The 11,970-nt window shown below is 37.6% G+C and overlaps 1 protein-coding gene across 1 annotated transcript in view; it reads right to left on the reverse strand.

The window, feature by feature from the left end:
• The window catches only part of galnt2 (UDP-N-acetyl-alpha-D-galactosamine:polypeptide N-acetylgalactosaminyltransferase 2), a 64,877-nt gene that overhangs the window by 14,156 nt on the left and 38,751 nt on the right, over positions 1-11,970 (reverse strand). Inside the window, exons 3-7 of the mRNA XM_014001815.1 lie at positions 6,984-7,137; positions 2,605-2,703; positions 2,458-2,525; positions 2,310-2,375; positions 2,053-2,174 (exon numbers count right to left, since the gene is read on the reverse strand). Coding sequence (XP_013857269.1) covers positions 2,053-2,174; positions 2,310-2,375; positions 2,458-2,525; positions 2,605-2,703; positions 6,984-7,137 — 509 coding nt within the window. The remainder of the gene's footprint in view (positions 1-2,052; positions 2,175-2,309; positions 2,376-2,457; positions 2,526-2,604; positions 2,704-6,983; positions 7,138-11,970) is intronic.

Consider the following 11,970-nt stretch of genomic DNA (forward strand, 5'->3'; position numbering starts at 1 on the left):
GCTGTGAAAAGAGGCAATAATTTAAGAAAATCAGCAAAACCAAAAAAAAAAAAAAAAAAAAACAAAACAAAAAACCAAAAAAAACCAAACAAACAAAAAAAGTCAATTACTCTGACAGAAAAATATTTTCGATTTGGCTACAGGTGATTTGTTTTATTACAAATAAAAGAACGCCACATTCTGAGGATCAAACGCAGAGCTGGATCAGTTGTAACGGATAAATATTTCAATCACAAGCTCAGTTTTACAAAAAGCAACTCAAAGATTAAAATAGTCCATCAGTACGCACATTTTCAGGTCATTACCAAAAGGTTTCCTTGTAAATAAAAAAAGAAAACGAACTGTATTACTGACAATAAGATCAAGGAAACATGAAGAAAATGTGTTTTAGCTTATTGACAGAGTCTAGACATTCCTGAAGAATAAAGCTGCCTTTGTTGCAGTTTACATCAGGGTTAACACAATAAATTCCAGCCGTGCTGCTTTGTAGCCGATTGTGACCTCCATGACGGAGGGAGGGAGGAAATGATAAACACGTGAATAATTAACTGACATCATGAAGCCACTGTGAGCGGTGGGATGTTGCCCATTTTTAAACACGGAGACGAGACTCTGAGGAGAGAGAGGCTCCTTTTGAAACACTTCCATTGTTTTTGTGACTTTCATGCTGTATTTTGCAGCTTGGTGGGAGTCTTGTTTTCAAATTAGCTGCCAAGTTGCTCTACAGGATACGCGTTAACTATTTAGACATCTTTTCATTTCGGTTCGGCCTTGTTTATTAAACTGTCAGAGTGATGAGTTTTCACTTGACAAGTGACTTCTAAACAACCCTAATAAACAACTTAATTGGCTTTCTGTTGTTTTCTGCCTTCATTAGCTGGATATAAAGAACACTTTTCATCTTTGCTCTCTTCACGTTCTAACACTTCTTCCTCAGTCTGTTTGAAAATAGCGTTTTAATTTTTTAGAGACAAGAATCTACTTAGATTTTGCACACAGGTCATTTTTCTTTTTCTAAGGAGATGAAGCTCAAATGACTGCTTTTTCTGTGGGTGGGATCATATTATCATTTAAACGAATCGTTTTTAGTTTTAATAGTGACACAACAATAATAATGGACTACATCAGATTCGAAGGAAAAGTACCAAAGGCTGTACCAGACCTTCCAGCAGTATGACGCTGAAGAGAGAGAACGGGACGACAGAGAACGATAAGCTAATGTTAGCTTGTTGTTGCTTGGTATCTTGCTACAGTTGTTTAGTTAAACTCATGAAAAAACACTACAAACACTGCTAACAAACCACATATGTAATATAACCACCCTGGTCAGAGAACCAATCAGTGAGCAGCAGTTGTTGAAGTCAAATCAAGCCAAGCAGACTGGATAGAACCACGGGTGTCAAGGTTCCAGAAATCAGGGTGGAACTGGGCCATAAGGGCTAATGCATAACACTAATGCGTGTTGTGAGACCACCTCGACTGGTTCATGTGTGAACAACAGCTTAAAGAGGGTATATATCTTTGCCACCATACTGCAGAACAAAAGTGCAAAAAGAGCTATTAGATCAAGAATGAGTACAGATTCAAGATGCACCAATTTGCGTCTGTACCGTTTAAACTGGGTCGAAACAGGCGTTCACATGCAGGACTGACTGACCTCAACAGAAACCACACAATTCACGTACAAAGACGAGTCTGAAAGGTCACAACAATTTGCAGAGATGTGGCTGTCTGAGGAGAGCTGCACGCATCAGAGAGCTTCTGATTATGTTGTGTAGACCTTATCAGCCCGTTTTCACCCTTTGTAGGGATGAAATTGTAGCATTTAACATGTTAACTGAGATGGAAATACAACTTTACTTTTCTTTTCAGTAACTCTTTTGTTTTTTTTTATTTTTTTTTTTAATAAAGGCGGAGAGAAAAATTAACCTCAAATGACGGCAATCAGTCAATAATGAAATACATGTGACAGCTCTACTAGCTCCACAAGTGAGTGCACATGATTACTGAGTGGTATTAGTGTTTGAAGTGTTTGGTGTATTTGTGAAGTACCTCAGCCACCCTCTCCAGTAACGGCTCGAGCCAGTGGTCATTACATTCACAGTGAGAGTCCAGGAAGGTAAGAACTGGTGCTGTGGCGGCATCTGCACCACAGACCCTTGAACGCATCAATCCTGAGAGAGGGTACATAATTAACTTTTATTTAACACAGATCAGTTCACCCTGCATGTAATGAAACAACAATGAATGTGTGTGTGTGTGTGTGTGTTTTATATATATAAAAATATAAAGCACTTTCTTCGTAGTACCTTCTCTGCGGTCATTTCTAAGAACTCGTACTTTCTCTATTTTCCCCAGCAAGGCTCCATCCTCCGCTGAAACACACGAAGAAACACATTTTACCTTCATCTCCCCTCTGATGTTAAACAGGTTTGTTTGTTTAGTATGMTAACTTACGATTATCACTGTAGTCGTCAACCAGAATAATCTCTTTGACCAAGTGAGGAGGACTTTTCTTTAAGACACTGAACAAAAAAAAAAAGGAGTATTTTGGTAAAAATGAAATCCAAATAAAAAAAAGGATTTTTGGGAAACGACACCTACCTGATTACAGTCCGCAGCAGAGCAGATCGAGCTTCATTATGAAAGGTGATGACAACACTGGAGGCAGCCAGGTCTGATCTCCACTGTTTATGTTTGCAGCTACAGACATAAAAAAAAAAAACACTGTGAGATTGGTGACATAAAAACATGACGTATATGCTTACATGTGTGCAGATAAAACATACTGCTGAATGTACWAGCTGGAACCGCTTCAAAAAATATCCCTTTTTTTAATCCTTGCATACAATAAATTGGATTTTGTGCACAGACACACACACATATACAAAAAGGCTGCATGAATACACTCAAGACAGACAGAAAAATGCTTTGCTGGAGCTGTGACTGACAGGAGCTTGAGATTCAAAAGAGCAAAACTGCGAGAGACCGTGTGCTCGCTGAAACAAACAAATCCCAGCTCAGTTTTAAACTGGGTCGAGACACGACACGAGAAGAGATAAGAGAGGGCTTAACATGGAAAATACAGCTAAAGCATGTGGACATTATTTATAATYACTGATCAGCATTAACATTTAACTCTAACCTGTTCAAACTGACATTTATTACAAACTGTGGTGGCACGATTTACCAAGAAYGCAGAAACACRTTGGAATAAATGCACAGAAAGTCTGCGTGTATGGTCGTCAAATGATTTAATCTGAGCAACAACAGAGCAGAAGTCAATCAGMGAAGTMWGTCAAGTTGTGGCYGGCTCGTCAGCGCAGAGCAGCCGGTAATATAACATCCTGTGACATGCTTWCAACCAATCACAGTTCGACAACTGTGACCACCTAACCAATRACAGGGCTGTCAGCCCGGAAACACCTCATCAGAATAAAAGAGGTCATGCATTGCTGGAGTCTTGAAGTCTGGGCCGATAGATTAAAACAGCCGAAACTAGTTATCATAAGATATGAGTACTGGACAGCGTCAAGGTAAAACAGATATAAATAATTAGTCCATAACACAAATTATTGTAATAAATACAAATGCATTTTTGTAAAAAATAACACTGATGACATATTACAAAAGAAATTTCACACCTCAAAAATGAACAGTTGTTGAGATATTTACATGTAACAGGAAGTAATGCTAAGGGAGTGTCTGAATGTGAACAGAGTTTTGCTGCAGCGGCTAACAACACACACTGTGGAGAAGAATCTGGTGTTTCTTTAGATTATTTTGAGTCACTATCAGAGAGACGAAGAAGAATCAGAGTTCAAAACAATATTATTTCAATAAGCAAAGACCAGGGAGTTTCTTTTCTTAAAGCGTTTCACTTTGGCTGAGAACACAGGCCAGTTATGTGAGAAAATGGGTAAAATGTGTATTGTGCCAATTTCTTAAATATAAAGATGTTTTCTTTGACTTTTTCTATTTGAAGGATATGCATGTCAYGGGCACTTTAAAGGAATCCTGAAGATATCAGAGGTAGCTGCTGATCTTTTCAATCTTGCAAACAACGAGGTGCGACATWTAAATCACCTTTATTTTTGTTCTGAGCCGCCCACAGACGTTTAAATCAGACAATGAGATGCTTTGATGCTGCTGCTCATCAGCGTAAGGCCACTTTTGACTTATTTTGTTTGTCTCATTTGTCAGAGCAGAGTAACTGGCTTCCAAACTGYGTCTCCATCAATCTCGAAGCGAGGTCGTCATGAAAAAATAAATGAAAAAAAAGCCATTTCTTTTGTAGCTTTTGACAAACCTAAAAGTTCTTTTGATTCCATCTTCAAAGCCGTTCGATACTGGCCCAGATGAAAGAAGGAAGCTTTCCTATTCAGGAAACTCTTAACAATCTGCGGCCGAAGAGTGCTGTGCGAATGACACATCCGTGCCAGATCAATAGAGATGCGTCCTTGCACTTTAGAGGGCTAATGGCTCCAGCTGTCTGGTTAGGTCAATAGACCGGGGAGGTCGGACCACACGGCTTTAAAAATAAYCGTTAAATTCACCGCGTGCGTTTTGACAAATGCTGCTAAGATTTATGTCAAAACTCGAAATTTAATGACATACTTTAAAAACATGAGAATAACAGCAGCCTTTTTAATCTCTTAATCCGTTCACRGTGTGTGTCTGAAAATTTGAAGCACATTTCTATATTTATTGAGTAGGAAAAAAAGAGTAACTTTTATTATTGCTGCAGCTGAAACATTAACAGAATTTGCAAATTGTTCACTAATTTTTAATACATTTGTGGAAGTAATAATATTAAATATACCTTTTACAACCTTTAAGGTGTAAAATTCTCAGTTTCTGCATAGAAAAGAAAAAAAAGTCACACGTTCACAGTCGGGGTGCAGAAACCTTTAGAGAAATAGGTYGACACGGTTTAAAGTTTCCTTATAGGTTTAATTAGGACAGTTATGTTAACACTGCAACCATAAACCATGACTCAATCGTTCACAGAAACACAGAAAACCCCTTTACATAAATCCGACACACTCAGAACAAAGTTCAACTGATGCCCAATGCACCAGATTCAACCTCGTCTCATTTTCTTTAGGTAAAATTTAAACAACTGCTTAACATCCCAACTCACTGATGCAAAATTACCAAACAAGGAGGTTGTTTTTCAGAACAGAGATAATTTTAAGGCAGAATTCAAAGGCGAAAATGTTTCAGATACAGCAATACATTATATGTTAATATACTGTAGATATTGGATAAGGATATGGATGGATGGATGGATGGATGGATGGATGGATGGATGGATGGATGGATGGATGGATGGATGGATGGATACCGTAGATATTGCATAAGTTTTAAACCTGAGCCCTGTTTTAGCCCTCCTCAGAGTCTCACTGATACATGAAGACACAAAGTGTTTGGAGCTGATTCAAAACCAACAACGTAATCTTTTTACATTTCTGAGAAGATGAAAGATAAGACCAGCACAGATATAAATTTTTATCTTGTGGGAGGTGAGTTTTTACTGGAAGTGAACAATGTAAAAGTCTAGATGTTTATCTGACAAACAATGAATGAGTGTTATAGAGTTACTGAGTAGCTTACGGTTACATAAAAAGAAAAAAAACATGCACCTGTTAGAGTGGGATGATTAGTGACAGCAAAAAAGAAAAATGAAACAAAACAGAGAATTATTTTCTGAAAAATATCTGCAGCTTAAAGATATGTGATAATTGCTTCAAATTGTGATAAAAATTATTTTAGTGATAAACGGCATCAAAACACATTTCTTTATTAATAACCAGATACATTTGAAGCTAAAGAAGCAATAATATTATCTTCTTTTTTTAGATTATTATTACTTCCATCAAGTAGGCCTGTCACAATAACAAATTTTGCTGGGCAATAAATTATCTAATAAATTCTAGCAATAAATAATAAATAAATAAATAATATCATTTGGAGACCATTTAAAGATAAGGAGACACAAAGAAAACAAACAGGGAGGTAAATGAAAATTATCAACCTCTTTCTTTTAAATCAACCTCACTTTAAATTTATCGTGTGATTAATTCATTTCCTGACAGACCTATCACCAAGGAGTTTACGTTTTCAGTAGCGTTGGTTTGTCCATCGGTCTGTGTGCAATATTATTCAAATGGTTATGAACAGATTTTCATGAAATGTTCAGGACATGTTGGAATTCAACACAAACAACAACTGATTAAATTTTGATGGTTATCTGCCACAAACAGAAACTGAAATTTAAAACAGAATAGAGCCAGAAGTTGTTTTTTTTTTACTGATGATATCTTAATGTGATAGCCAATCAGCATCCAGCAGAACTTTAATCCACCAATCACAGCTCATCAGCTGCACGCTTCCATTTGCATAACCTAAGGTGTTCGTGGAGGTATGAACTCATTTCAATGATAAACTATAACTAAGTGTAAAAAAAAAATCATCATTTCACTTTAATGTTACGCATTTACCAAAAGTAGCTTACGCTGATATTTTTTCTTATTGTAAAAAGTGCCCAAACTCAATAAAAACTAGATGAATGTAAACTCCTGGGAGCTTCGTTTTCCTGCACTTTAAATTGAAATCTAATCAGGTAATAAGAAGGCCAAGAGGTAGACATGTCGAGCCAATATCCTGTCACATTTGTCTCTCCATCAATTTAACAACCAAAGCAATCTGCACCCAATGCAGGGCGGGGTGTTTTATAATTGGGAGAGAAAATGAAGGCACGTCTGCTCTGTAGGCACTTCCTGGTTTTATCTGACAGACCACAATGAATGGAAGTTCCCAGGAGATCTTATCCAGTCTGCTGCCAATTAGTCAACTCGACAGGCAACAAAGAACAGGATGAACACATGCAATCAGCTGTGGAACAGATATAATTAGGGGGAACAACACTGAGCTTTCACTTTTAATGACTCTCAGTATCTGTTCATAGAAAGGCTACGCACTGATCGTGTCTCGTGTCAGGAACGGCTCGGTCCATTCGGAGTTTGTCACTCTCCACCTGGTTGAACTTGTTTCTGGCGTATGGGTCCTGACCCGGTCGGACCACCGTAGCTCCGACGTACAGGTCCTGATCGAAATCCTGCCAGCGCACCTTCCCTGAACAAACACAAATKTTTTAAAAATGTAAGTAAAAGCACATAAAAGATGTGTTCATGTACTAGAGCTACTTCACATAATGACTGGAATCAAACATAAAACTAATGTATATGAATTTTTAAAACAATTAACCACAGAAGGTAAACAAAAAAACCAAGGTTTTCTCAGTACATATTTACTCAAAATGATTATCTGGTGAAAAAAAAGATAAATAAACCACAGGATGTTCTAAAAATAAAAAGCCACCACAGGAGACCRTCACAAAGGCTGAAATGTGTCTGTGTAATGAATGGGATAACACATCAGTGGGAATATAAAATGCAGGCAGCAGCCGGGCTGATGCAAGGATCCTTCAAGAGTGGCAGGAACGAAAGCTCGCTGCTTCAAGCTGCTGCCTGACGAGGCAACAACACGGCACTCAGAGAGGCTGACAGGAAATTTATGCTGCATAAATATGCTGAGCAAAATTCGGGAGACCGAGCAAGGCTCCTCTGGCAAAAATAGAAACCACATAAAGAACGCACGTTTTAAAACTGCAGCCAGTCGAAAAATTCAAAACACACAGGAGTTCATGTGTTGCTTTAACCTAAAACAGAAGCTTAGAAAAAAAAAAGTATCATCACAGTGTGCTCAGGTGAGACCACAGCGCACTGAACAGGCGAAGTTGTCATCTTTAGTTTCACAGCTTATCACAGAGAACTGAGACAGACACGCTAAGAAGAAGTCATTAACCGAGTGTAGCAGCTTGTTAATAACTTGTGTTAAGTGTGTGGTAATGTGAGATTTCAGTATCTATCAGCATAAAGAGCATGTGCACCGCTGAAAAAGAAACCGAGCCTTTGAAGACAGTGTGTGTATGTGTGTGTGTCTTCCCTTGCAGCGTGTGACGTGTCTGGCATGTTAATTAGCAGAAGCCTGCAACGTTGAAACACTCATCCAGCCGAGTGTAACGCCGCGATGTCCTCGCTGATACCTAAATAAACGGCAGCAACTAACCACTGTAGTGAAGTTAAAACGGCACAGTTTGTTCACTTTTATAAATGTTGGGATCCTCCAGCTGTGGGATGCAACACCTACTAATTTAAGAAAACATTTCTGTGACAGTTCTGCCAAACATGGATTTGTTGTTATTCTAAAGAAGACAGCCAAGATGCCACAAAAAAAAAAAAAAAAAAACTCGTAAGAAGATGCTACAGACCCCAATAAAAACATCATATTTTTATTTTATTTTTTTTTAAATGTGTGTGAATGCAGCCTATGGGTGGAATCGTTAGGCACAGCTAACCAAAAAGTCAGCTGTGCTATGTGCTAACTTACAAACTGCTTACTAAAAGATATAGTTTTACTAATGTTAAACATGTAAAAAAAATAATAAAATAAGCAAAAGCTAATGATAAGCAGCTAAACAAGTACAAGATTAACAGAAGTTAGTGCTAAACAGCTAAACAAGTAAAAATTACAAAAAGCTAACACCAACAGCAGATTGGTAACCGCTAAGACAACGGTCACTCAGTCTTCATCACACGTCTTCATCTCTCCATTTGAAGACTGGTGGGACTGACACAAACCTGATGTTAGTTTGTTAGTTAGCTGTTAGCAGACTTAAAGTTGACAAAACCTAATTTAGTGGAAGCTAGCTGGTCTGCTAACAGTTACCAAGGTTGTGAATGAAAAAATAGTTCTGTTATTAGCAGTTAGCTGAGTAACAGAGCCACTCCCACCACTTGGTGAAATAAATACATTAGCGTTAAAATTCCAACATTGCATTTTGCAGTCAGGTGTAGTTTGCATGTTTTCTCCGTGCACATGTGGGTTTTCTCCGAGTCCTCTGGTTTCCTCCCACAGACCAAAAGCATGCATGTTAGGTTTAATTGGTAACTTTGAATTGTCCCCTTAGTGTGTGTTAAAATGTGATGGTTGYCTTGTCTCTACTGTGATGGACATGTGGTCCAGCGTGTACCCCACCTCTCACTCTGACTGCTGGAAATAAGTACCAGTTCCCTGCGACACTGAGCGGAAAAGTGGAAAAGCACTTTCTATCTTAAACAGAACTTTCTGACACTTTTGCACAATCCTAAACAGCAGAAACGTCCTCTGCACTGGTTTGACAAGACTATAATTTGCTGGTTTTATGGCTGTAGGAACGGTTTTCACTTTCTCTTAACTCTCCTCTCTGAACTGTTTCTCCTCGCTGCCTGCTGGTTGTTGGATTATTTGCTGATTCTCTCCTCGATGCTGCCATGTTTCCAAATGAGCTCATCAGAAATGAGAGACTCTTGCTTGTTATTACACCAGATATCTTCCCTGAACTACAACCCCCACTGCCAACCAGCTCAGCTCAACAGACACTAAATGTGCAAAGGAATGAATTCCAAGTTTCACCTCAAATTTTTAAAAAAACAATCACTCAATATTTGATTTTATTTGTAACGTCAGTGGTTTAAATCACATGGGAAATGAAGAAAAGTCTGAGACCTCAGTTTTCACCGTCAGGTTTAAAAGTAGTTTTGAATGTGCACTCAGTGCAACGAAACATGATKTAGTGATGGGCAAAAGAAAAGCCAAACATTGAAGCCTTGTACTTCTGTCCTCATCTTCTCCATTGCAGAACCTGAGAAGATCCTACCTCACTGTATTTCTATCATTTTTGCTTTCTTTATTTATCCATGTTATCTTTTAGACTTCAAATAATAACAATAATAAATCTGTTTCTCTTTATTCTTGGTGCTTTCTCTCAGCTCATCTCTCCTCTTCGTGTTTACTGTGACAATCAGTGATTGCTGAARGTAAGCCCTCTCCTCATTCTGGTTTTCAAATGGGATTCTGTTTCTGTGGCTGGATCGAAAAGAAGAAGAAAAAAAAGCCGTAACTGGTTACTGTTGCAGGTCACAGGCTTGAAACAGAAAGAGCACCGACTGCTGCAGCCTGGAGTCGAGATGAGAATGAGAACTGAATGAGAAATCATGAATCAGCTCCAATTCTCCTCCTGCTCCCCCTCCTCGACCCTCTTCTTCTTTTAATGCTGTTAGATCAACACAGTGTTTGTTGAAGTGTGGGAGGCAATGAAGAAATGTTGGATCTGTCAGTGCTGTGAATTATGCTGGATACGTTCCTGGGTTTAATGCTTAAAGTGTTTCTCTGACAGCTGTTTGTAACGATTTGTCTTTACTCTCTGCTGCAGTTTAAACACRCCAGCAGATCTGATTTTTACTTTAATCTGACAATTATGCAGCTGTTTCACATTTACAAGAAATACCTTTGAATTTTAGAAAAAAAATTATTGTATCTCCTGTGTCATAGTCTGCATTGTCTTTCTTTTGTGTTTGTTTAGAAAAACATTATGTTTTTTTCCCCAGCTCTTGATGGGATCCTGTTCAAAGATCAAAGAGTGTTCGATCAGCTGGTCTCATCTCTCAGATACAAAGTGAACAATTATAGTATCTCCATAAAAAATGAGCACAATGAGAATTAAAAAACTAGAATTAAAAATCTATTTTTGGCATGAATGCTGGTGGAAACTGCTGCAGCTGTTTTAAATTAATTTCTATGAATGAATCAGTAGAAAATTCTTACACTAGTTATTCCAGTTGTACCATCGACGTAAACAAATAGATTATTTAAAAAAAAGGGCCCTCAATCTTAAATGCATTAGTAACCAAATTAATACAAGATTTGTTAAAGCCAAGAAATCTGTCAGATGCTGATGAAAACAACAAGAATTAGATTTAAAAAAATGAACCACAGTTGTAGCACAGTGCCTTTTTTATGTGCAAAAATACAAATAAAATGTTGACTATAAATACGTAATGCAATTTGAACCTATTATTATAGAATTGTTATGCTGTATAGTTTTAGAAGTGGCAATCGTGGCGACTGCATGATTGATTGAAGCATACAGTAAATAAAACAAAATGAGGAAAGTCTCACGAGGTGTTTCAGCTCAGGATGCTAAAATGATTCTTGGCAACAAACCAACCTCACTTTGCTCAAAGAGCTCATCTGTTTAAAGTAGARTCTTTTGTAGTTTGAACAAATCCGTTGAAATGATAAAAAAAGTGTATAAATCCTTACAAACCTGGAAATGAACCAGCTAAAAACTATCAAGAGATTTCCCTTAAGGTAACAGATTTGTTTAAAAATACAGTAAAAGGGGTGTAGAGATGATTTCATTAGACCGCTGCAGCCCAGTCTCCCTCTATAGTTCTGCCTGAACTCAATGCAACTATGAGACAACACCTACATCTGTGAATTAACTTGTTAATCAAGCTGAAGTGTGAATTATACGGTTTTCAGACTTTAACTAGAAATTACAATGTGAGGAAAAAAAATGGGTCATTTCATCCCCCTCAAAAAACTATTTTAATAATGACATAGTGGATGATAAGTAATCATAATTAACTGCATCGTTTTCTTATTTTGTCTTTGGTAGTGACACCATGGCTTCTAATGTGAAGCTAAACCAGCTATTTTTATTTTAAAATATGCTTAAAATGCAGATTTTAAGTGATTAGAATCAAAGCAAAGTTGAGGCAGATGGTTGATATCAAGAAATCAAAGCAGAAGAAGCTGAGAGGAGACTAGGGCTGCCACAAACGATCATTTTAATAATCGATTAATCACCGATTATTTATTCGATTAGTCGACTAATCRGATCATACGTTAATTGAATATAAAACATACAGCTTATTACGTCAGAATGCAGCTGCTATTGTATAACCATTGTTAGATTTTAGCTATATGCTCACTAAAAATAACTGCTGTGGAAGGTAAGTTCTGCTCTGCAGATATTGTACAGGTTTCTCTTTCATTTTCTTAAAATGATCCCACACTTTT

The sequence above is a fragment of the Austrofundulus limnaeus genome, unplaced genomic scaffold (genome assembly GCF_001266775.1).
Source record: "Austrofundulus limnaeus strain Quisiro unplaced genomic scaffold, Austrofundulus_limnaeus-1.0 Scaffold10, whole genome shotgun sequence".
Taxonomy (NCBI): domain Eukaryota; kingdom Metazoa; phylum Chordata; class Actinopteri; order Cyprinodontiformes; family Rivulidae; genus Austrofundulus; species Austrofundulus limnaeus.